Raw genomic sequence first — 26,363 nt, 5'->3', positions numbered from 1 at the left:
TCTCACATAGGTAAATATGTTTTGATTCATTTTTTATAGGTATTGAGATGTTATTGTACAAATGATTTTATAGAAATTTTTAGAACCCGAATAGATTTCATTTTTTTTAATTATTTTTTTATAACTTTGGTTATTTGATATATATTTTCTTAAATAAAGCATTTTTAACCAGTTTTGACCATAACGTATATTGAGCAGAACACATATTGACATGAACCTATTTTGAGCAAAACCCGTTTGAAACGCGAAAGGAATCTTTTTATCCAAAGGAATTAAATTAATTAGAGGTATGAAGTGCGAGTAGGTACCTTAGCTCTCAGGGCTTCCAACTATGAGTTAAGCACTCGGCTGTTCCTTGAAGAATCACTGAATTGATGGCTCACATTCATGAGTTGCTTAAACACATATGGTTATACAGGTTATTCAAAGTAATTATATTATATAATAATGTTAACATAAACTTACTTGAAATGAAGAAAAACCTTTCATTACTTTACATAACTGATTAAAATATGTAATCTAAATGAAAACAAAATTCATCATAGTTTAAACTTCCAACTTACGCTTGATAGAGGTTAAATGTAAGAACACATAGTATGATATAAAAGAATATTTACAAAATATATAGTAATTATTTCCCACTAAATATCACGTGCTGCATCGATATTTCAAGTAAGAATGATGTAAATAGTGAGTTACAGATAAAAAATTAAACCACGTACTAAAAACGAACAGTTGAATTGCATACTGACATGTCTTAACACATTCAAACTAATCCACTGCACCTTCAAACTAATCCACTGTTGCATGGATATTTCACCAATTTTAGACCTTTTTAACATCCACCGGTACGTGGATTCTTTGATTTCCTCTACTACTTGGAAGGCCGTTCTCGATACACCTTTGTAGATCTTTTGATTTCCTCTATTCCAAATACTATACAATGTCATTAGAAATATGGTGTTTACCACATGCATCTTGTATCCCGGCTTGGATGCTTCCTGACCGTAAGTAAGAATCCGCTGAGTCAAATTGAATGACCCAAACACATATCTGCCACCATATTGTCCTTATGAATATGCAGTCCACCAGTAAATGGTGCACCGAGCCACTAACTCTAGACATATACCGCATGCTGAGCATGTTGTATTAATGTTTGGGACGCCTCTAGCTACCAATGCATCTGTAGTTGGGATTTTCCCACTCATCGCCCGCCAAGCAAAATAATTCACTTTGGGAATAGCTATCTGTTCCATAAATACCCAGTCCCGTCCCGCACCCCGCTTGCATCATTCATATCTATGTGTAACTATTTAACCGAGAACGCATCTGTTACGCCGTGACTCGCCCACCCCCATTTGTCTTTCCTATCCTTTTCATTTTGACTTCTATCAGTTCCGGGAACCCGCTTCCATTCCCAATCCCAGAAAACGTTCTACCCACATGTCTTGTAGATCCAAATTCCGATTCATATACTCTGTTTAGAAGCTTTGTTAAAGATGCGAAAACCAAAACATCTTTGCGCCTTGTATGGCATATTGAACTAAATATCAGGGTAACATGATACTTCAGATCGACTGTCTAGCAATTAATGGACTTGTTATTGTAACGATGAAGTCTATATATCATGACCAAGTAGGCCAAGTAAGGTCTATAACCTCACTACTAAACCTTTAACGGAAAAACCACTCACCAAGAGATGCAGTCAAAAAACTAAAAATTAAGGAAACATAGAGCTTAAAAAAGTACCTTGTATGCTCTCACATACATATCTAACAGCAATGCCTTCTCTAGTTTTAAAATTATCTCATGTAGAAGAGAAAATTATCAGCTGCAAAGCTTAGGTAAAAAAAGGAAAAAGCTATTAATCGTGTACAAAATAAACAATAATGTAATACTATTTTAAACTTAACTCACGGATGGGCCCATCGCTCACGGGCGCCCCACTGGAATCTGTTCATAGCTTGTATTAGTACATATTCACATAAAATACAATTAAATTATTTGTTGAGTCATATGTGAACATTAATTTTTTTACAATGGGTCAAAAGACTCAAAGGAATATAAAAAGGCCTGACTCAAAAAAAATTGGCCAAGGAATTCCACAGATCCTAAACCACATAATTGACCTAAACCCCTAACCCAACTGATGAAACAATGGTTAACCGGGCAGGGTTAACACACTGGTCTCGTCAAGAAGGGTTAATCCCATCCTCCTTGTTACGAGTCACGGCTTGTTTCCTTGTGCAGGAGATCATCCACCGGTGACCCAGCCAGCGATCTCCGGGGCAGGGTTAACACACTGGTCTCGTCAAGAAGGGTTAATCCCTTCCTCTCGGAGATCGCTGGCTGGGTCACCGGTGGATGATCTCCTGCACAAGGAAACAAGCCGTGACTCGTAACAAGGAGGATGGGGTGGGGGGTGCTCCTTGTTACCACTCTCCGGCGTGAGAATCAGTAGTTTGCTTGGGAAGCAAAGCAAGATAGTAGTAGTAGTGAGAGAGTTGTGTGTTAACCCTGCCCGGTTAACCATTGTTTCATCACCAACTTAACTGTGAACATACTAAAGCAGGAGGATGTAATCGCATGTGCTTCTTATATAAGTTTAATACGGGTTGAACAAATGTAATGTTTAGCATTAATGTCATAAAATTCAGCAACACATAAAAAGAAAAAAAAATATAAACCTTGAGACACCTCATATTTGCAACTAAATATTTATTAATAAAAAATTAGTAACTTGGACAAAAAAAACATTTACATGTCAACCCGACATGTACCAACCATACGCATTTGACCCGTTACCCAACCGATTTCATTTACACACATATTTATAGCCATAACAACGCATACCATCAATAACTTGGTGATCACAAGCCAACGTGACACGCATGTATGATGCGAAATTACGAACTTGAATTCTCCAACTCCTGAAAGAATATAAAGCTAAAAATAGCAAGACATTCACAAATCAAAAAGACAAAATAATAAAAAGATAACTATAGGGGTTTTGTACCAGGTTATTTTTATCTACTTTGTTTTTGCTATCTCATCCATAATGCGGCTTCGCTAAACTTCTTGCTGAAAAAAGAAGTTGAGTGTTACGTAGTTAACATTGTCTATAAAGCAGCTTATAATGCTATTTAAGTTGATAGTGTGTATAATTATCAAGAGGAATAAATATTTGAAGAGTAAGTAAAAATAAAAAATAGATACCTTGGTACGAAAAAACCTTGCTACACGTTGAACATGCTTCCTGTTTTTAATCCCTAAACACCCACCCGATGCCTACCATGTAAGAAGGTAAATTAGCAAAAGGATATGTGCATAGATATTTGAACTAAGTTGAACTAAACAAAGCATTGGGACTTCTTTTGGACAGTTTAACAAATGACATACTGATAGCTAATAGGGATTGAAAAATTTACCTCCTGTTATTATAATCTATGCTAAAAATTAAAACCATTATATGCTCCTTAGGAAAGAGGTAGGCATTGACCTTTTCATCAACCTGTAACATGCTATTATTTTATCTTAACAAAAATTCAGAATAAAAATGTTCTCAAGATGTTAAAAGGTTGTTAATCTAGAAAGCATACATATTTCTTGAATACTCACATGTCAGGACCTATTATTGGTTTCTCATGGCACATTGCTTTAATTAGAATGTCGGAAAAAAGATTGTTCTTCAATAAACGACCCGTATATCACAAGATCTACATGTTATGAATGTTGTACACATCATCAACGTCATCAATGGTTGCATGATTAACAGTTTCTCCTGGATGGGTAAGATTTGAAGCAATTTCCTGCGGAAAACATTGAAATGGAGTTTGTATGAACATGGGTGGGTTGCCAATCGGGTCAAAAATGGGGTTGGGTTGAAAAACACTCAGTATTAAGATTGTTGAAACAACTTGATCCAGTTGAGATAACCCATAAAGGTTTCACCTTTTCCTTCTTTTTCAAAGTTGAAATGTAATATTATAAACAGCACCCACCTTGTAGATTCAAGCATACTCATATAGTGGAGCATGTACCAACAACAATCAATTTTGGCTAAGAGTTTGTCACAACAGCTTCGTTAGCCAAGCAACCCAGCAACTTCCTTAGCCTGGATTCCAAACTTCAAACATCCTGCCCACATAACACATTCAAAACAAACAATTATAAATAAATATAACCACAATTATCTAATTATCTAATTATTTGGTGAATTTCAAAGATCCAACCCATTTGTACGGCTCTTTAAAAAAGCTAACAACTGCATATTAATTGCTAGCTCTTCATAAAAAAACCTAATACACCTAAACCAGCAACCAATGCAGTTGTGGCTGCAAACGATCTGTAGGCAGAAGCCAAAATAATGGTCGAATCATCAAAATCATCATAGTTTTTAATCACAACAGATGAACTTGAAACCCCCAAATCCTACACATTAACATACATGATGAGAATCACGATGGAAGATGGATTGAGAGAACCTGATAAATTCTGCCTCTAATTCTATAAACCCTAAATTTTGCTTTCAATCAATTTCTCCATGAAGACTGTTTGCTTTCAATCACGATTGAAGATAAAGAAATCTTGGGGTCTGGAGATTGAAAATAACTGATTAGAGATCGATTAAAGCGAAAAAATCAAAAAATTGTCAGATTACAACATCAAAGATAGAGAGATAAACATACCTGAATGATAATTTTTGTGTTTGAGATTTAGGGTTTTCTGAATGGTCTATTACAAAAGCGTGGTTATTGTGATTGCAATTAAGACAGGAAGGAAACTGATTTCAACAATATGGAAAGTGCATCAATCTCTTATCAATTATTGGCAAGCAAAAAGAGGGATGAATGGCGTGGTGGAATCCCGCTCAATTTCTTTCAATAAGGGTTAACATGATGACAGGTGGCAATAAGTGGTGTAAGAACATGCCATGTGGCACCAAAGTGTTTTGTTTTAATATAGATAATAGATAAAGGTGGTAAGGGTAAATTACACTTTTCGTCCTTTATGTTTGTATCAGATTGCAATGGATACCCTTTAACTTTAATAATTACAGTCACAATCCTTTATTTGTAAAAACCATTACACTTTACATCCTTTAGCACTAACCCAGTTAAAATTATCAGTTAAGTTTGGTCATGTGTAAACCACATGAGGGTATTTCAGTCATTTTACCCTACCCCTTTATTTAAAAGTTTTTTTATAAAAGAAAAACTTGAAACAAACAAAAAATAAAAACCTAAATTCTGATCTAGAAAAAATTGGTTCACTTTTCTTAATTCCATAAACCCTAAGCTGCAGTCATCATCAATTTGTATATTCTTTTTGTTACTAGAATCATCCATTTCTAGTTTCTTTTCCAATTCGTATTCTGATCGAGTTACAACCCCCACCACATCTTTTTCTTACTAGAATCGTTAATTTATACTTTCTTTTTCATTCCATTTGCTGTATATGATCGGTTATTGTTCTTGAAAGTTGAAACCCTAACTAAACTCATGTTTAATAGTTTCTTGATTCTGCTAATCGAAAGTGAAATTGCTTCAGTTTTGTTCTGTACTAATCGAATCGATTCAGCACCAAAATGGGGAAAAGTTGTAATCCACCTGCATAAGCCTTTCCCATCTTCAACAATTTCGATGGGGTTCTCTTTCATTATTTAAAAATTGGTTGATTCAGATTGTTTGTGGCCACCCACCAAAAGAACCATCGACCATCACTATACATGTTTGCTACCTTTTCAAGAACCTCCGGCCACCCACCAAAAGAACCACCGGCCACCACCATATCTGAACATTTGCGTCTCTCTCTCACTATCTTTTGAAACCTTATCATCTCTCTTGTTTACAGATTTTAGCAAATCGACAACATGGATTTAAATGGTGGTGGTGGTGATGGGCTGATGGCATCACAGATCTGTGGATAAGAAAGGCAGCGGTGAGGGTTTGTGAAGTTGAATCGAATGTCGGTGGTGGTGGTGGTGGAGTGGGTTTGCATTTGAGAAGAAGAGATGAAGGGATGATACTAATGGCAGTGCTAGTGTTAGGCTGCCGGAAACTTACCTACCGGAGAAGATGGCGGATGAGGGTGGTAATTCATAGATCTGGTGGATAGAGAGCGTTGGGTGGTTTTCTTTTTGTTTTTAACCAAGTAAAAAGACTAAATTACCCTTATATAAATAGAATTAACTGAAAATTTTAATCAAGTTAGTGTTAAAGGACGTACACTGTAATGGTTTTTACAAATAAAGGATTGTGACTGTAATTATTAAAGTTAAAAGGTATCCATTGCAATCCGATAGAAACATAAAGGACGAAAAGTGTAATTTACCCTAAATTAAGGTAATAATGAAGATGAAAAGATCAGATATGAATGATGCTTTTGTTGCAGCTCCCAGATCTATGAAATCTGGTACAAATGAAAGTGGAAAGAAACGAAAAGAAACACATGTTGGAAAGAAGAAAGATGGAGTCAAGTTTCAAAGATGCAACCTTGTTGACCATTTGGGGTCAAAATTTGTTCTAGAAAGATGATACAACCGCAATGGGGTATCGTCTCTTCGCTATCAGAACCGAGTCGACTAACAGCGCCAAGCCACGCAGCTATGACTTCGACGTGTTAACAATCGGCGTCGGCAGTGCCGGCGCAAGAGCTTCTCGTTTTACCGCCAATTTTGGGGCTTTAGTTGTTGTTTGCGAGCTTCCATTTGCTACTATATCTTCTGAGACTATCGCAAGTGTAGGCGTAGGCGGAACGTAAGTTTCTAATTTTATTGTTTTATTTTTAAAAAATAGTTATAGTTGGTGTTGTTACAATCAGAGTGGTCTTGATACTAGATTTTATGAGGTTTATAATGCTTAAAAAGTATTGTAATCGAGTTACTATGATATTTATTGTGTTCCTATCAACGAGTTAAGACTATGTTGGTGATTTCTTTGTACACGGAACTTTAAATGGGCTTGGTGGAAATGACCCACTTATAGACAATTCTGGAACCGCTAATGCCATGGCTATTGGCTAGGAAGATGTTAGGTTTGGGCTTTGGAATGGCTTAAAGATGGGGTTTTTGTTTCATGTTCTTATTGATTTGTTATCAATCACTTAACTCATGCATAGTTTCCAGCTTTTCAAAGAAAAGATGCAAACTTTGACTTTGAAGGTAAAAATTCTTTTTTTTTTTTTTTAAATTTCAGACATCAAGAAACTTTAACTTGTCCAAATCATTTGACGTGGGCCCATGATCACAATGATCTATTAAGACATATATCTACCGCAATAATGTTACAACAAATACTACAACCATAATGCAAAGTGTTGTCCCCGTCGCATCGCGCTGGCACCCTGCTAGTTTTATATAATATCTTTAAATGTTAAATTACCAAATTATCCTTACTTTATCCATAAAATTACCAAAATACCCTTTTAGCTAACAGATATTTTGGATGGAGTTAGAGGTGTGAAGCAAACTGGCAACAAAACCGAAACATCAGGGAGTAAAATGACTATTTTAAAGGACTACGGCAAAACCGTTAAAATGACCAAACCATAAGAAGAAAACGGAAGTTTACTCAAGAATAAATCATCGAATAAAAACTTTTAGAGTTGAGATAACAATTTTAATGAGAATACGAAAAAACCTGTTAACAAATCGATATAGCATGATTGTGTGTGGTATCACCAAAACAAATTGAATCTCAACAAATCTGCATATTAAATCTTGTGAGAAATCTCAACGTGGCATGAAAAGAGAAATCAAATTTGATTTGTTGTTGATACTTTGTCCAATTACGAAACACCCTTTGAACTTTTAATTTCAAAGTTTTGACCCTCTACTTTCAACGATCGTTTAAAACTTACAACTACATCGTTTGTAACTCTACTTTACAAACAAACTCTTTAATTATAAACCGAAAACCAGATGCTACAGATAGACAAAAAATTTAAAAAAAGTATAAAAACACTTTTAAAAACATAACATAAATGAACGAAATTAACGAATGTAAAATAAACAAATAAATTACCTTATATTCACGAACACAATCCGTGTTATAGCAATAACAACATATATATATATATATATATATATAGAATTGCGCTAAAATAAGAACCACATCCAGTTGTAAGAACCGTGAGAACTACTTGATCCGGGGCGTGTTGGACCAAAATTTTTTTATAAACGTAGATACGTGTATTATAAATACATTTGTAAAAAAAAATTCAAAAAAAAATGTCGTGTGTGTGGTTTTGAGCACCACAAGTTTGTGTTTACGGGTACCGTAAATTTTCCGGTAAAATTTACGGTACCTGTAAACACAAACTTGCGGTGCTCAAAACCACACACACGACATTTTTTTTTGAATTTTTTTTACAAATGTGTTTATAATACACGCATCTACGTTTATGAAAAAAAAATTTGGTCCACCTCGCCCCGTACGGTGTAGTTCTCACGGTTCTTACAACTCGAGGTGGTTCTCATTTTAGCGGTCCCCTATATATATATATATATATCATCAGTATTAAACTGTAATTTTTAAAAGAGTAATAATCTTTCCCTGACCCACGGGATGAACTAGAAAAAAAATGTTTAGCGAGTAGAGACTAAATTCGTAGCTTTTAAACCATCAGAGCACCCACAATATACAAATCACATCAACGTCACATTAGATTTACAAACTTTTATAAAAAAAAACCCTCAGTTTTCCCACAATGTACAAACCCACAAACGCCATTAAAAAACTTGTTACATAAATATTTGTATAGTGATGAGCTTGATATCAACCTGTACCGAACGAGTACCGGTTTCGGAAATCCCCAAAAACAGATACCGATACTGAAAATACCTGGTACGGTACTCACACTATGGGGAGTGAGTTTACCTAAGGGGAACACCACCGCCTTCAACTTTAGGTGAGTGTTTGATTGGAATTTCTGTGAGTCGTCACCGATGAAGAATGGGGAAAGAGAGGGAGTTTGCATGTGGGGGACCATTTTTGTGATTAAGTGCTTGAGAGACTTGGAGATGAGAGTTGATATGGACTAATTTGATTGGCTTTAGTAAAACTCTATCAACCTAGAGTTGGAGCACCCCCTCATCATAAGGGTGAAGGGGGTGCCCCCTAATGAGGGGAGGAGAATTATTTTTTAACCCAATCGTACGCTTCCATGTCATTTCCTCTCTCTAACACGTCTTTTGGCCAAAAACGTACGGGGTGCACCCCTCATGAGGGAAACTATTTTTTTTCTTTTTTAATTAATTAATAAATGAAACAAAATAATTTACCAAAATAAAATTACATTAAATTAATGAGGCTTGGTGGGTTGGGCCTTCTCTCGGCCCGGGATGTGGCTGCCTATGCCTTTGTGGCTTCCCGGTCTCAATCTTGGGAGTTGCAGGACCACATCTTACGTAACAGTGGGGTTGCTAACACTGATCCGGATTATGCCAGCGCCTTGGAACGCTTGCATGAATCTCTACCTGACTTTGATCTCGGCGGTTTCTCTAACAAGGACACCGCCCCCAAAAAGCCACAGAAAACTTTGGCGAATGCCCTCTGTTGTCGAATCGCACAAAGTTTGGGAGAAGATTTCCATTTGTCACCCTGCCAGAAAGCCGTCATTGAATGCCTACAGAGGCCTCACGCTCAAGATTTCTTAACTGTTATTCCTATTGAAGGTTTGGGTCAACGAATGTCAGCGGTGGAGTACCGGTCAATCCTTAAGTACCGTTTGATGATCCCCATGTTCCCGAATGATGAAACTTGCCCAGTCTGCCGTAAAGCATGCCTAGATAAATACGGGGAGCATGCGTTACACTGTAGAGAGTTGCCGGGGTTTAAGTATCGCCATGACTTTGTGCGAGACGCGTTAATGGATATTCTCAGACGAGCAGGGATCTCGGCGAAGAAAGAGGCACCGGTTAATTTTCTTACAGACCCGTCGGAGGGGAGATCCACCCTACGCCCAGCTGACGTGCTAGTTTCTGGTTGGGAGGGCGGGAAACATGCTTGTGTCGATCTCACAGGTGTATCCCCACTAGTCGGGTTCCGGGAAAATGGATATGTGGCGGGGCAAGCGGTACTGAAAGCAGAGTCAAAGAAGGTGGAAAAGCACGCGAAAGCTTGTGAGGATAATCAACATGCCTTTGTCCCCCTGGCGTTTGACACGTTCGGCTCCTTGGCGCCGGAGGCAGTTCGGTTCTTGTCTAGAGTTCAGCGTGTGGTCCATAGCAACTTTTCGACCCCTCAGGGGCGAGGCTTTGTTTTTAGTAGATTGGGGTTTTCTATTCAAAAAGGGATGGCGGCGCAGTTTGTTGCTCGTCTACCTGCTATCCTTATGTAATTTGCCCTGATGATTGGAATGAAATTGCTTTCATAAAAAAAAAATTAAATTGAAAAATTACTAAAAATACTTTACATTAAATAAAAAATAAAAAAAACATTAAATAATGTTCGAGAACTTTTTTCTTCAACAGTTTGATTGTAATGTTCGAGAACTTTTTTCCAAAAACCATCTGCTCTTTGTTGATTTCCTTTTTTCTTGTTTAAAGTATAATGCACGTACGTCATCGCTAACGTCTCTTCTTGTTTCTTCGTCCATCTTTGCGGATCCGCTTACCACCCTTTACTTTCGGTTCATCTTCGCCTACTTCTTTGATTGTAAGGACCAAATTTGTAGTTTGAGCAAACCACACACTGACCATCCATTTGACTTACTCTAATTATGTGCGCAGATTCAGATATCTTCCGCCAACCGCCAGCGTCTCTTCTCCGGCGAACTTGACGGAGGGACGGAAGCAGCAACATTTTTTTTATACAAATTCACTTACAATATGAGTGGTTCTTCATTTTTGTCTCAGTTTGCTTCTTCTGCTCTCAGAACTAAACCCTTAGGAAAATCATCCGACGTCCTCCGTTCGAACTCCGGTCAAGGTCTCGTCCGCCGTCTCGGACCGTTTGACTTGGTTCTTCTAGGCATCGGTGCGTCTATTGGTGCCGGCATCTTCGTCGTCACCGGCACCGTCGCTCGTGATGCCGGTCCAGGTCAGTTTCATTTGCTAATTGAAATCTTTTTACTTCATTAATTTTGAAATCTGTATATGAATATGTAACCAATTGGCTTTATTATTGGATTTTACTTTATTAATTTGAAGTTATAGATTTGATGTGATGAAGAGCCCTGCATAGGCTGCATTGGATATTTTAGCCATATGAATACACCATCATTATCTAATGTTACTAAAGTTATACTGGTAATTTGGAAACCTTTGAAAAAGTTATTTAAGCTGTCTCCTGTGTGGTTGTGCCTGATATTTAAATGTTACATTCCTCTTAGAACAATAATTACGTGGCGGACTCAGGGTTTTTTTTTTTTTTTTTTTTATGCGGGTTCACCTTTTTTTAGTGGTCAGATTTGTCACAACCAAGGGTTAGAATATTCGGATCGGGTCGGGGCAAAATTCAAGTTGGTGGTGTTATGACACTCTTAGATGGAATGAAGCAAGATGACTTGTATTGCTAACACTTTTTCATTGCAGGAGTTACGATTAGCTTCCTACTCGCAGGAGCTTCATGTGTTCTGAATGCTCTATGTTATGCTGAGCTGGCCTCTCGCATTCCTGCAGTCGTTGGGGGAGCATACTTGTACTCGTACACAGCTTTTAATGAGCTCACTGCTTTTCTTGTGTTTACACATATGATGCTGGATTATCATATTGGTGCCGCTAGTATAGCGCGGAGCTTAGCCAGCTACGTTATTAATATATTTGAGCTCATACCATCCGTCAAGGATAATATTCCAAATTGGGTTGGACATGGAAGCGATGATATCTTTGGGTTTATTTCTATAAATCTATTGGCACCAATCCTTCTAGTAATTTTGACTATAATATTATGCCGCGGTGTTGGAGAATCTACACTCGTAAATACTATCATGACCATTACCAAGGTCATCCGGTTTGAGTTACTTTTATTATTATTTATAATAATAATAATAATAATAATAATAATAATAATAATAATTATTATTATTATTATTATTATTATTATTATTATTATTATTATTATTATTATCCTTTAGTGATTACAGAGTTACAATCTTTTTTTCCGGCTCGTGACAGGTAATTATTGTTCTTGTGGTCATCATCGTTGGTGCTTTTGAGGTTGATGCTTCAAACTGGTCACCTTTTGCTCCAAACGGTTTTAAATCCATGTTAACTGGAGCCACTGTAGCTTATTTTGCATATGTTGGATTTGATGCGGTTGCTAATTCAGCCGAAGAATCTAAAAGTCCGCAGGTGATTGTAAAACTAGATCTTGTTTATTATCATTATTATTATTTTTATATTTGATTCAGTTATTCAAGTTTTCCTATACTTCATACTTTCAGCGGGACCTACCAATAGGAATCATCGGGAGCCTTCTTGTATGTGTTGTATTATACATAGGTGTTTGCTTAGTTATTACGGGTATGGTACCTTATAATTTACTCGGCGAAGATGCTCCCTTAGCTGAGGCTTTTAAATCCAAAGGGTTAAACTTCGTATCGGTCTTAATCAGCATTGGTGCAATTGCCGGGCTCACAACAACTCTACTCGTTGGCCTATATGTTCAGGTAAGAATCATGTTCTATTATTTTGTCACCAAACCGTACTGGTTCACCAAACGTTCTATTATTTCTTAATGATCAGTCTCGCCTGTATCTTGGGCTTGGAAGAGACGGGTTATTACCTGCAGTATTCGCTAAAGTTCATCCAACGCGTCACACTCCAGTTTACTCTCAAATCTGGGTTGGAATTGTCGCATTTATTTTGGCTGGACTGTTAAACGTGTCTGTGCTGTCACATATTCTCTCAGTCGGATCACTGGTATAGTCTTCTGAAACTTTGTGCATAGAAAACATTACGCGTTCTATAGTATGTTTTCAACGTGAATATATAATTTGATGCAGGCAGGTTATTCAGTTGTGGCAGCATGTGTGATGAAACTTCGTTGGGATGATAGTCAGGTTTCAAAGCGGATGGAGGGTATCACGTGCATTACTGTGATTGCTTGTTGCGGTTTTGTTGCTGGAATTCTATACCGTTACAGTGTTTCATCTCTTGTGTATATATTTCTTGTTTTACCCGTAGCTATTGCAATCTTTGCAGCAGCAGCTCTTCAATTTAGACAGGTAAGTGCAGTCAAACTCATATGGATGCCTATTAATGTATATTATATAATGGCATATTATCTTCATGCAGGTATATAGAGATCTACCTGGCTTCTCGTGCCCATGGGTTCCAATAGTGCCTGCGGTTTGCATCTTCTTTAACATATTCCTTTTCGCTCAGGTTTGTATTTTGTAGCCTTTCAATATATTTATATGCCAAAAGTTATAAAAAAAGAGTTAATTGCCCAGATGGTCCCTATGGTTTCACGTTTAGTCCCCACCTTTTGGAAATAGCAGGTATGCTCCCTATGGTTTGTCATTTTGTTACTCGGATAGTCCCCTGACATTTACTAGGGGACTATCCGAGTAACAAAATGTCAAAACCATAGGGAGCATACCTACTATTTCCAAACTAACTGCATCTACTCAGGGCACTATCCGAGTAACAAAATAACAAACCATAGGGAGCCTACCTGCTATCTACTCAGGGGACTATCCGATTATTTAAACCACGAATTGTATGGACTGATTGTAATTTCCATATGCAGCTTCACTATGAAGCATGGGTGAGATTTGTTGTCCTTAGCATTGTCGCGGTCTTTGTATACGCATTTTATGGGCAATATAATGCAAATGCTGCAAATGACGATGCCATATATTACCATAGAGTACCGGAAGTTGTAGCTGAATGAATCTTCTATGCATATTGTATGTGAGCATTTGATTCGTTGAGGTGTATTGTTGTAATCTTATTTCTTCCCATGAGCAAAAACATATGTGCTCATAATGTAAAATCTGTAGCATATCATCTTGTCAAGTTGATTGGTAAAATTTCTGTTAGGAGTGGTGCCTTTGAAAACCTGAAATCTTTTTACAGCCTATAGTGATCATTTTATAGTATGTATGTGCATCATCCTTGATCCACTTGCAGAGTGTTGTATGCAATTCATTGCACATATCTTTGACCAACACGGCCAATGTCATGCTACCAACGCACGTTCGGCCACCACAACCTGGATCACCATCCCAACCTCTTGTCACCACATCACCTTTTCAGATTCAGGGTTTCATGGATTCGATTTGTGTTAGGTTCGAGTTTGGTAAAAGAAAGTTTTCCGGTTTGGTCAAATCTTTTTCTATTGTCGTGATTCGGTTTTATTTTAGGGCTTTGTTTCATGTATCAACTGTTTGGGTAAACTCCAACACCACAATCTGATGATGCGATTAAACTGCGTTCATATATTATTCATAGTTGGATATCTTTGCGTTTGAGTTTCGAGACTTGTGCTCGTTCAATAGCTATAGTTTTGAAAAAGGTTAAGTCTTTAGCGTATATTTGGATTAAAATCGTTCTTCGTATAATAATATTTTTTTGGAAAGATTAAGGTTAAGTCTTTAGCGTATATTTGGATTAAAATGGTTCTTTGTGTAATAATCTTTCTTGGAAAGATTGATGCCCGTTTGAGTTGTAAGTGGATATTATGTTTTTTCAGCTTCTTGCTAGCGTGTTTCTAATGAAAGTAACATTTAAAAAAAAAGTTACTGTTCAATTGTTTATAAACACATAAGAGATTAAAGTCTTGCAATGAAAATAATAAAACCAAAGTCTTGATTAAGATGGAGAGAAACAAACTGTCTTGCAGATAGAGGTGCACAAAAAACCGGACTTGGTAAAAAAAACCCAGAACCAGTTTTTTTAATACTCAGGTATTCTATACCCGAAACTGTAACCGATCCTACCCGTAGGGTATAGATAGAGTATGCATTTTGATCTCGATACTTGGAACCGAAACCGGAACCGATCATACCCGATTATTATCCGAAACCGGCCAAGAGCCGGAACCGGAACCGATTATACTAGGCTATACCCAATACATGATTCTGATATCTTTCTTTTAAATTTATGTTAGTGCATTTATTTTAATTTTTCTTACATATACAATGCATATTTAATAATAGTAAACAAAAAATACGAGAAAATAGAGTAATAAAAACGCAATAGAGTATTAAAATAACGAAAATGTAGAACTAAAAAACTCGGAAATAGGGTATAAAAAACCCGACAATATGTGTGGGCGCTCGGGGGGCAAAAGTGAAAGTGCATTAATTTTAACGTTATTTTACTAACTTCGTGAAAATAACGTTAAAAGAGGGGATAGTTAATCATGCATCATGTGGTAGCTTTGATAGCCGAAAGACAAGGAGGTACATGCACTAATCGGCAATTGTCTCAATTGTTGAGTGTTATGTGCCTTATGTCCAAGGCTTGATGCAAAACTACTATCGAGCCGGGGGTCTCACTGGAAACAGCCTCTCTATTCCTACGGGGTAGAGGTAAGACTGTCTACATCTTACCCTCCTCAGACCCTACCTTAGCTTTGCTATTAGTGGGATTTACTGAGTACGCTGATGATGATTTCTTAAGAACCGGAACCGAACCTTACCCGGAAGCAGGCACATAGGATATGGTTTTTTTGGTAAAAAATATTCGGAACCGAACCGATTATAGCAATAACCGGTTTTAACCCTTAAAACGAGAAATATAAACTGGTTATTAAAAATACCCGTTTGTGCAACTCTACTTCCAAATAGTTTAATTATGAGCCCACTATAGCTATATTTCTAACAGGCGGCAGCTCTTGGTCCAGCCAAGCTAGCAACCTGCTTCCTCCATTGATTTTATGTGCAAGCCAGCCAACATATGAGCCCACGATAATTAATTGTATAAGCCCACCATAGTTAATTCTATAATTTCAGCCCACTAATGTCTAATCCATTGTATTTTCATTTGGTGTTTTTCAAAAAGAACAAACCCCAAGCTCAAGACTTTGTGTGTGTATATATTTTTTCTTACTTATTTTCTTTTGCTCTAATTCAATTTTGACAATCTTGAAAATAATATTGCATTAGATTAAAGTGATTTGAGGGTGTAGCATCTCGTTATCGAATGTTAATTTAAATTGCACCGCAAATAACTTTATAGCCTAGTGGCATCTTGAAGGTGAGATAAGACTTTGGGACCATAGGTCGTGGGTTCGATTCCTACAAGGGGGTTTTCTCATATTTATTGGGTTTCCTCCTGAATTGGTTTATAGGCATTATGCCTAGTGGAGATGGATATAATCGGGTGGTTACGCTCGTGATCCAAATTTTCCGTTAAAAAAAACCTAAATTGCACCGTTTTAAAATCGTTTTCACTATAATTATCCAGGACCAAATCCAAAATTTGCCTATGTTAAATAACTCAAAATTTTATAAAGCTGTTAAATATTATCATATTTCATATATTACATAATTCAAACTTTCATAAATAGTATTAGTTTTCCTGATTTAAACCGTGCAATCTGTAACCTGAGTTATCTTTATTTAGTACTTATTTACCTCAAAATAATGATACATAATTCTTAAAATAATGATTATTGGTATGAATTCGTGTCATCAACGATGATTCAATCTTGAGTATTGTTGGTAATTTTAGTGTTATCAACGGATTTTGGTGATATTGGATTAACTTGTCGACCAAATTAATCTTATTAAATATTAAACGAGTTAGGAGATGCGGGAGTGCATGCTCGTTTTAATTTAATAAGGTTTAGCGTTTTATCCATTTCTACTTTCAATTATATATATTTGATGGGCCTGATCATACACATGTTATCAATTTTATGTGTTGGGCTGAAAATGATATATGTTTGTTTTATTAAAACAATACACAACTATGATAATGAGTGGGCCACTAGTAATGGATCCATGGGTTTTGACCTTTTGGGGTGTTTTGTTTCAAAACAAGAAATCCATAAGAATTGGTGGGGGGACGCACACTATCAGGAGAGAAAAAGAAAAAACGGTTTTCCTTGGTGGAAGATTACGAACAGAAAGGGTACGGGATTTGTAGTTTTGTACTTCTCATCAAAAATCAAATTCGTTCTTGACGACTCTTGGTCTTATCCGATCAAATCTTTGAGTGTACCATCAAATGTTTGATCTGAAAGTGTATCACGATTCCAAGAGAATCCAAGTCGTTTCAGTTTTATTTTCGGTGCCAATTCTCATCTTTAATCGGCTCTGCATATCGTGTAAGTTCTAACAAAAATCAAACATTTCGGTTACTTGTTTATTTTCTGAATCTAACTGCGAATTGCATCCGTTTTTTAAACGTATTTTCTAAATCTAATTGCCAATTGCACCCGATTATTTGAAACGGCGACAGATCTAAGTGATCATGTGTTTTAAATCTTGAAGTTGGGTTCATGTATTTACGAACTTTTCAACAAAGGAAAAGAAAATTAATAATAGTAATCTAGTGATCACATATTATAATATATGGTGTTTTGGCTTTTTGGTGGTGAATTTCACAATTACCCAGTAACTTGTAAGTGATGATACTTATTAAATCATCCGTGAGTTTGGTATGGGACTATATGTCGACCTTTAGGCTTCAGGATATAGACTTATCTATATGCGGTTTTATAGAAAGAATTGGGTCTGGTTGATTTGTGAAGGGGTTCACGGTTCGGCTAACTAGTACGAATTTGTTAGTTTTGAATTTCAATTAACAATTGAATTCGGGTTCTTGTGGATTTGCAAATTCCTAAATAAGAAAGATTTGTATGGTGCTTTTCGGTCGTATTCAATCGAGACGAAAAGAAGAAGCTATTTCAGCGTTCATGGCTGAATCGGATAATAGTTGGTTGCGTGCTTTGATGGTTTAGTGATGACGGACAGCCTCGATTTTGTTTGAAATGTCGGCCTCGATCGGGGATGTTGTCAGTTAATTTTGGTTCGACTATAACTAGATAGGAAAAGATAAGAAGTGATTGATGTCATGGTTTCTCTACTGCTCGAAGGGAGGACACAGTGAGCCTCGCGGCTGGCACGGCGGACATCGAAACCGGGTTCGACAACCCCACGAAAATCAATGACACAACAAGTGCCGGTTGTTTCTTTTTCTCGCCGAATCGGACCTGCGCATGGGATCTTTTTCGCGTGATCAAGCATATACACATAGGCTTGCGTATATGTGTTCCTCATTCACTAAATACATGGCATGGACATAAGTTGTTTGGGTTGCTCTAAATGGGAGTCATCGATGGTTGCATATATATGTGTGTGTCTACATACAGATACATATCTTTTGGTCTATATATAACCCATGGGATGAATCTGCATGTGCAGAGACATACTTCTATTTATTTATATCTCTCACACATATAGACATGTGTGTTTATGTGGTGCATGAGGACATACATGGGTGTACGTTGTGATCATTGAAGGTTCTTTTACACACACATATAAGTAGTGATTTGATATTTGGTCGTTGGCACATGGGATTTTGTTGTGTGTTTGTCAACCGAAGTGAAACCAAAAACGACACTTGTGCGTAAATAACGAGCAGAAGAAAAACCCGTGGAGTGTTGTAATTAGCAAGAGGAAATCAAAGAAGGGAAACACGCGGTCTTACAATCATTGAGCGTTTAATGGGTTATTTCTTGATACAAACTGAAGGAACAATGGCCTTCTTGCGTGTGATCGTCTCAAATTACAGATAAGTTATTTCCTTTTATGCATAAATTTTATGTGCTGAAGCATGAACAAGTAACGTGCTTTGATAGAAACCGAGATCACTTGTGATCTGTTTGTTTAACGGATCATATATGTGAATTGAACCGGGTAAGTATGGCGGAATTTTACGTGCTCGGCGCGTAGGGTTCACCGTTGCGGTTGTATTGTCTTGTGCGTTACAAGAGTCGTTTTGAAGGTTGTCGGTTTTGTCCTTATGTATGATTAAAGAATTATGTTAACATGATACTTGTTATGTTCCTACTAATTTCGTATCTAACTCATAGTAATGTTTGATTAACTATCTATAAGGTGAGTTCTCATATTGTAAATAATCTGGAATGTGTGACATGGAAAACATGATTTGTATGAACGCCTTCTATATATGTGGTAGATGATTTTATAAAACAAGCATCATATATGACTAAAGGTAATCTGTTCACTAGGTGTTTGTTGAAACACAAACAAGAACTAGGTAGCAAAATAAAGGAAATTGATGTTAAATTATATCATCTTATATGCAATATGAATGAAATAAGGCTAATTGGTATGTTTGATATCTGGACTGAACGGGATAATTAGAGTCGCATCTTTATTCTCTTGAATGGTATTAAATTAGTGGTTCTTTTAGTTGGAAGAGTTTGAGCCACTTTGATATATTAACTCGTGTATATTTCTATTGCGAAGCATGCCTTGTTACTTTTGTTTGACATGGAGTATTTTATTAAAAATGGTTAAATCTGTGTTATCTCATTCATGTCTATGTGAAAGGTTTTAGGCTATGTTAATAGCCTAGTGTTAACTACATAGGGTTCCTAATAAAAGGAATTAGACTGCCCTTAATAAATTTAGATACATAAGCCTGGAATTGAGTTATCTAATATTTTGGGGGTGGTAGTGCTATTGTGCATCTTACTGAACCTAAAAGAAAGAGTTTAGGTGAGAAAGGAATAGAGTATATATTCATATGCTATGCTAAAATTCATAAGCCTATTGGTTCTATGTCTTAGAATTAATGACTGAGTGTGTGTAAAAACTGTCATAGAATCAAGGTATATCATCCGTAATTCTCATAATAGGGCTTCTGATCCTATTGAGAATGTCGTTGATTCTGATAAAGCATCAGCTGCTGGTAATGACAGTGTATCTATTCGTTCTCAACCTAGAAAAAGCATGAGGAAAAGAATAACTAAGTATTTTGGGTCTGACTTTCATCTTTATTTAGTTGAAAGGACTAGGAGTTAAGTTGGACATCAGGATCAATATATTATTTTAATATTGAAGATGATCAACTCCTGAGCAAAACCTTAAACAAGCATTGTTGAGATGATCCTATCTAACGGGTTCTTTCTGAACCAAGCAGATAATTATTTATGTAGCAATCTTGATTCCTCTGGTAAAGGAGTAATCGATTGGTATATAGGATTTGGAGGAGGATGTTGTCATCCTATGAACAAGGATAAGATGGAGGAACAAGAGTATATTAATATACAGTTTCATTACATAGAGAAGGTGTGGAAGAAATTCAATTACTTTGTTATCCGGTTAATACTCCTCTAGGTCCTAATATCTGACTTTTGCGTAATTAAGGTGAATAAATTTCACAGATGAAGTATATAAAGCGATGGATGCCTAATGTATGTTATGATTTGTACAAGGTCTGATATAGCATATGTTTTGGGATATTGAGTAAATTTACCGGTAATCCAGGTACTTGGCATTGGCAAGCGGTAAATAAATTGTTTGAATGCCTGAAAAGAACCATGATCTATGGTTTGTGTTATTAAAGTTTTCCTTCAGTTTTAGAAGGGTATTCTGATGCAAGTTGTATAACTAAATGGATGGTATTCCTACTTGTTGGAGGTGCTATCTCATAGGCTTCAAAGAAGCTGACTTGCTCACAAATTCTACAATGGAATATGAATTTGTAGTTTTAGCAGCAGCTGGCAAAGAAGCTGAATGGCTAAGAAATTTGATCTTTGAGATTCTTTGTGGTCAAAACCGATATCACTAATATCTATCAGGTCTGATAGTGCTGACTAAGGATTATAGTCAGGTGTATAATGGAAAGTCTAGACGGTTATGTGTTATACATAGCATGATTCATGAGCTCATCATGCATAAAGTGATATCTGTGGAATTTTTAAGATCTGAGTTTAATTTGGCTGATTAACTAACTAAAGAGTTAGGAGAGATCTCGTGAATAAATCAGTCATAGGGATGAGTTTAAAGTCCACACTTTAATATCCTATGTCAAGATACCCAATTCCCATCTAATACAACGTTAGATGCAGAATTCAATGTGGAAAGCTTGTCATAGAGATATTGGAACACATGATTAGAATCATCCCATGGTTGTGTTCAGACTGCAAGATAAAGGAGGTTGAAGTATAACTTCTTAATAGTTCTTTGAAAAATTGCATTTGCAGGTGCGAGAATAAAAGAACTACCTATAAGAGTATGAAGTTTAGCCGCTTCAAGAAGCTTGGACTTGGCTTTGATATACTCTTTGAAGGATAGGACACAGGCTAGTAAAATATTGTGTCAAGTAAGAACATATGAATTTGTGAACTTATGTGTATATTATCTTCATGTATTCATTATGAATAGAAAGGGTTCAATCCATAGCGACACCCTAATATTCGAATATTTGGAATGTGTAATATACTAATGTGAAATTCAATCGTCGCGATATTTCATTTATGCATAAGTTTGTGTTTGTTGAGAAGTGTTTTAAGTTAATCATGGATATCACTAAAATGGGGGAGGAATGTTGGTAATTTTAGTGTTATCAACGGATTTTGGTGATATTGGATTAACTTGTCGACCAAGTTAATCTTATTAAATATTAAACGAGTTAGGAGATGCGGGAGTGCATGCTCGTTTTAATTTAATAAGGTTTAGCGTTTTATCGATTTCTACTTTCAATTATATATATTTGATGGGCCTGATCATACACATGTTATCAATTTTATGTGTTGGGCTGAAAATGATATATGTTTGTTTTATTAAAACAATACACAACTATGATAATGAGTGGGCCACTAGTAATGGATCCATGGGTTTTGGCCTTTTGGGGTGTTTTGTTTCAAAACAAGAAATCCATAAGAATTGGTGGGGGGACGCACACTATCAGGAGAGAAAAAGAAAAAACGGTTTTCCTTGGTCGAAGATTACGAACAGAAAGGGTACGGGATTTGTACTTCGCATCAAAAATCAAATTCGTTCTTGACGACTCTTGGTCTTATCCGATCAAATCTTTGAGTGTACCATCAAATGTTTGATCTGAAAGTGTATCACGATTCCAAGAGAATCCAAGTCGTTTCAGTTTTATTTTCGGTGCCAATTCTCATCTTTAATCGGCTCTGCATATCGTGTAAGTTCTAACAAGTATTGCTAACACATTTTAATTGCAGGGGTTACAGTTATCTATAAACATATTGGCACCGATTCTTCTAGTAATTTTGGCTATAATGTTATGCCGTGGTGCACTACTAGAAAAGGGGACAATTTTCTACAGAAATTTCCTACACAATTTTTTTTCGTCACAGATTACAACACTTATATGACGATTGTAGAGTCTACACTAGTAAATAAATACTATCATGACCATTACCAAGGTCATCCAGTTAAGTTTGAGTAACCTTTATTATTAGCCTTTGATGATTGTAGAGTTATAATCTTTTTTTTTTCTGGCTCATGACAGGTAACTATTGTTCTTGTGGTCATCATCATCGGTGCTTTTGAGGTTGATGTTTCAAACTGGTCACCTTTTGCTCCAAACGGTTCTAAATCCATGTTAACCGGAGCCACTGTCGCTCTATTTGCATGTGTTCGATTTGATTTGGTTGCTAATTCAGCCGAAGAATGTAAAAGACCACAGGTAATCATAAAACTAGATCTTGATTTTTTTAAAATATTTTATTCAGTTATGCAAGTTTTCTTATACTTGATACTCTCAGGGAGACATACCAATAGGCATCATCGCGAGCCTTCTTGTATGTGTTGTATTATACATAGGTGTTTGTTTAGTTATTACGGGTATGGTACCTTATAAACTACTTGGTGAAGATGCTCCCTTGGCTGAGGCTTTTAAATCCAAAGGATTAAACTTTGTGTCGGTCTTAATCAGCATTCGTGCAATTGCTGGGCTAACAACAACTCTACTGGTTGGCCTTTATGTTCAGGTATGAATATTGCTGTATTATTTTGTCGCTTAAATGTCTAGATGACTAAAATTTACTTGTAGTGCGGTCTCGCTTGTATCTTAGGATTAGAAGAGATGGGTTATTACCTGCAATATTTGCTAAAGTTCATCCAGCATGACACACTCCAATTCACTCTCAAATCTGGGTTGGAATTGTTGTGTGTATGTTGGTTGGACTGTTAAACATGACTATGTTGTCACATATTCTCTCAGTTGGATCACTCGTATATAGTCTTATAATTTTTTGTGCATAGAAAACACTACACATTGTTTTGTATGTTTTCAACAAGACTGTATAATTTGATGCAGACGGGTTATTCAGTTGTGGCAGCATGCGTCATGACACTTCGTTGGGATGATAGTCAAGTATCAAAGAGGATGGAAGGAATTGTGCATTACCGTGATTGCTTATTGTGGTTTTGTTGCTGGAATTCTATACCGTTATAGTGTTTCAACTCTTGCATATGCATCTCTTATTTTACCCATAGTGTTAAAATGTTACACTTAAAATATAAATGGTGTTACATTTATGTATCTTCTTGTTCATTTTTATACTTATAACTAGGGTTTTGACCCGCCGCGCGTTGCGGCGGCGTCGAACCTTAGAAAACTATTATGGTTCACATCTTTTAAACATCTAGGATTTAATTTGATGACCCATTTTATTCATGTGAACATATTGACTTTCTCTTGCTTTAAATCTCAACTGTCAATTTCCAAGTCTCGCCCCAAATGATATAACATATCCAATACACCGAAATAACCTAAAGTTCCACTGCCAAATTATGAAATTAGAGATGCCCACAAGAGCCCAAGCTTATTAGTACTACTATCTTTTGGTAAATTAGTTTGACTTTTCTTTGTTGAGTCCCAAGAAGTCATGTAAGCACCTGACATTGTTTTAACCTTCCCCTGTTTATCTTTTACACCACTTTCTGCAACTCACTTTTACTTTCTATCATCACTAAAAATTTGAATGAACATATACCTCCTTCATGCTTTCTTTAACTAACACAGATTACTCAACAACAACACAAAGAAAACCATGACTACAGCCAAATATGACCCAAATCATCTCAGCCACAGAAATGAGAAACCAAACCAATCAAATTCAAAAATCAAACACAATCCAACTCGATGAAAATCAAAAGAATCCAATAAAAGGCAAGATCAAAAATTAAATTAGAGGAGAAAATGTTTTAGACAATTAGGGTTTGTGTGTGTGGTTTAACGATTTTACGTTCTGTTATACGCTTCGTTCTAAATTTTGCGAGTTAACGTAGCGCAACGTACGTGTGTGGTTCGGTGTATTTACGGCGTCTATTCACCATGCTTTTGTTTGTCTTAGATGACGGTTCCATCATCGTCATCGATTTCGCAAACCAAAAAGAACTCAGATGCACCAGCATCATCATCATCATCGATTCAACAAACAGTAACTCGACGTCATAGCATCGAAACCACCCAAAAAACAACCATCATCAGGATTCTAAAAAACAACCATCATCATTGAACACACATAAACCGCCAGCCATACAAAGCCTATTGCCAAAGGTTTCCATCCAAGAACATTGAATATACTTCATCCAGTATAACGAAAAAGAGAGAGAGTTAGAATGTCATACAACCCCCGCCGCCGCCATAGACAGCCAGAATGCTGTCGGAAAATACGGAGATGTTTCTCTCTCTAAAAACCCTATTCTATATGTACAAAACCAGACCTTAATAGGTCACGCAAATGGCTGTCGGCTAAAAAAAGATATAGAGAAGATCGCACAGGTCCACCGCCGCTATGGGTGGCCGGAAAGCCGACCACAACATCAAGACAACACCCTTTTGCTTTGTTTCTCTCTCTAGAGACCCCACCGTCGTTTCTCAAAACATTTAATATTGAAACCACCTAAGAGGAGATGAATCCTAAAATAGAGGACAAATGTAGAAGAGAGGGACACCTCAGAAGCCACGTGTACCCAACACAAAACTTTACAAAACCATTAATATAAAGTACAAGCCAAAGAAACAAATAACACTAATGGAGCATCAAGTACAAACACCATAGTCCATAAGCTTACATATCTTTTAAATTATAGTATATAAATAAAGCCATTTGTACAAGCAATAAAGCACAAAGTATAATGCTTTTAATGAATAAAATACTAAGAAAGCCTAGAATACAACACTAACTTGCATCGAAGTGTTACCAAATAATAGTATATAATAATAATGTTTTGTTTGTCATGAGGAAATGGACTTGTACAAAGTGTTGGGCTACTAAAGAAGTGATGGGCTGCTGTTTAATCAGATGGGCCGGAGATATGCAGCTGTTGGGCTTTTGTCTAGATAGGTTGGCGGCTTTTGAAAGTCTGGTTATTAAAATATAACACTTCACAGATCGCAAAGAGATCACATTCAGAGATTTTTTACAAGTTCACGTCTCTCTAGTGTGTGACGATTAGATGGTTCCGTATATAGGGTCTGAGTTCATCTTGAACCAGATTATAGTGATTATTGTCTAATCATTGTCATAGAAAGATTATCGTTGTGGTAATTGTAGGTCCCTCGGAGGATGAGGTCAAACCTTAACCTTGTTATGATAAACACACTAGCAAGTGTGGAATCCAAGCTAGAGTGCAAACCGAGATGAAACAAGCACAAACACAAGACACACAATATTCACCGATTAACACCACTTGTATTAATACGTATGAAAGGTTCGGTTACAAGCTCAATGTTTACAAATCTGTTTTGCAAACTCTCAAAGTGTGTGTGTGTTCTCACAGAAATGTTTCTCTGCTAGTGTCTATGTCTTTTATATGAAGTGAACACACTACATGGGTATATATACCCGTCACAGATTGTCTGGTCGAAGGATCAGATAGATTGATCGAAGGATCATCTATCGATCTGAAATCTGTCGAAGGATCTACATATATCTCGAAGGATGATCTATCGAGGTCCATCAACATCAATCGAAGGTTCATCTTTCGAGCTCATCGAAGGATCTAAACTATCCTTCGATGAGTCATCCTTCGACACAGACATGTTACAATCATGTACCAACTGTTTGGCCAAGTCAAACCAGGAGGATGGTTGACTTGGTCAAACTTACAAGACTAACAAAGGACATCGTTTTATCGTGACTGAATACAGACAAAGTACAGACACAAGTGCACCAACAAACTCCCCCTTGGCTGTAGCTTTGTCTCGATCTTTGTGTCTTCAAGTCTCTGACGTCCTTTCAAGTCTTCAATGTCGGAGGATCTTCAAAGTCTTCACGTCTTGAAAGCAGAAAGTGTATCAACAAACTACCCGTATCATGTAGGAAGTGTGTTGACAAACTCCCCCTTAACATAAGCTCCCCCTTGAGTTATGCTCGTGACTGACTTGACCATTAATGCTTGAGATCCTTGTGGTGTTGATGATGGTCCGCGACAACTCGATCATCTTC

At 36.7% G+C, this 26,363-nt stretch overlaps 1 protein-coding gene, 1 long non-coding RNA gene and 1 pseudogene across 5 annotated transcripts; 2 read left to right on the top strand and 1 right to left on the bottom strand.

Moving 5' to 3' along the window:
• Positions 1–578: 578 nt before the first annotated feature.
• Positions 579–4,899, bottom strand: LOC118491166. 4 transcript variants are annotated; one of them, XR_004890669.1, is made up of 10 exons: positions 4,689–4,899; positions 4,485–4,594; positions 4,002–4,137; positions 3,619–3,809; positions 3,429–3,511; positions 3,217–3,288; positions 3,017–3,081; positions 2,854–2,930; positions 1,750–1,953; positions 582–1,477 (listed from the first exon to the last, which is right to left on the bottom strand). It is a non-coding gene; the product is annotated as an uncharacterized LOC118491166 (long non-coding RNA). The 4 variants fall into 4 exon arrangements; XR_004890668.1 differs by having other exon boundaries at positions 579–1,953; positions 4,448–4,594; XR_004890670.1 differs by having other exon boundaries at positions 579–1,953; positions 3,429–3,521.
• Positions 4,900–10,667: 5,768 nt separating this feature from the next.
• LOC110937487 (cationic amino acid transporter 9, chloroplastic) lies at positions 10,668–14,062 on the top strand. The gene is made up of 8 exons (XM_022179911.2): positions 10,668–11,042; positions 11,537–11,946; positions 12,119–12,295; positions 12,388–12,612; positions 12,689–12,865; positions 12,949–13,170; positions 13,241–13,330; positions 13,698–14,062. Exons 1-8 carry the CDS (start codon positions 10,832–10,834, stop codon positions 13,839–13,841), a joined length of 1,656 nt encoding a protein of 551 aa, XP_022035603.1. The 5' UTR covers positions 10,668–10,831; the 3' UTR covers positions 13,842–14,062.
• A 5,972-nt stretch (positions 14,063–20,034) lies between these two features.
• The window catches only part of LOC110934009, a 42,279-nt pseudogene continuing 35,950 nt past the window's right edge, over positions 20,035–26,363 (top strand).

This window comes from Helianthus annuus, chromosome 4 (assembly GCF_002127325.2).
Source record: "Helianthus annuus cultivar XRQ/B chromosome 4, HanXRQr2.0-SUNRISE, whole genome shotgun sequence".
NCBI classification, from domain to species: domain Eukaryota; kingdom Viridiplantae; phylum Streptophyta; class Magnoliopsida; order Asterales; family Asteraceae; genus Helianthus; species Helianthus annuus.
This window is presented reverse-complemented; position numbering and strand designations above follow the sequence as displayed.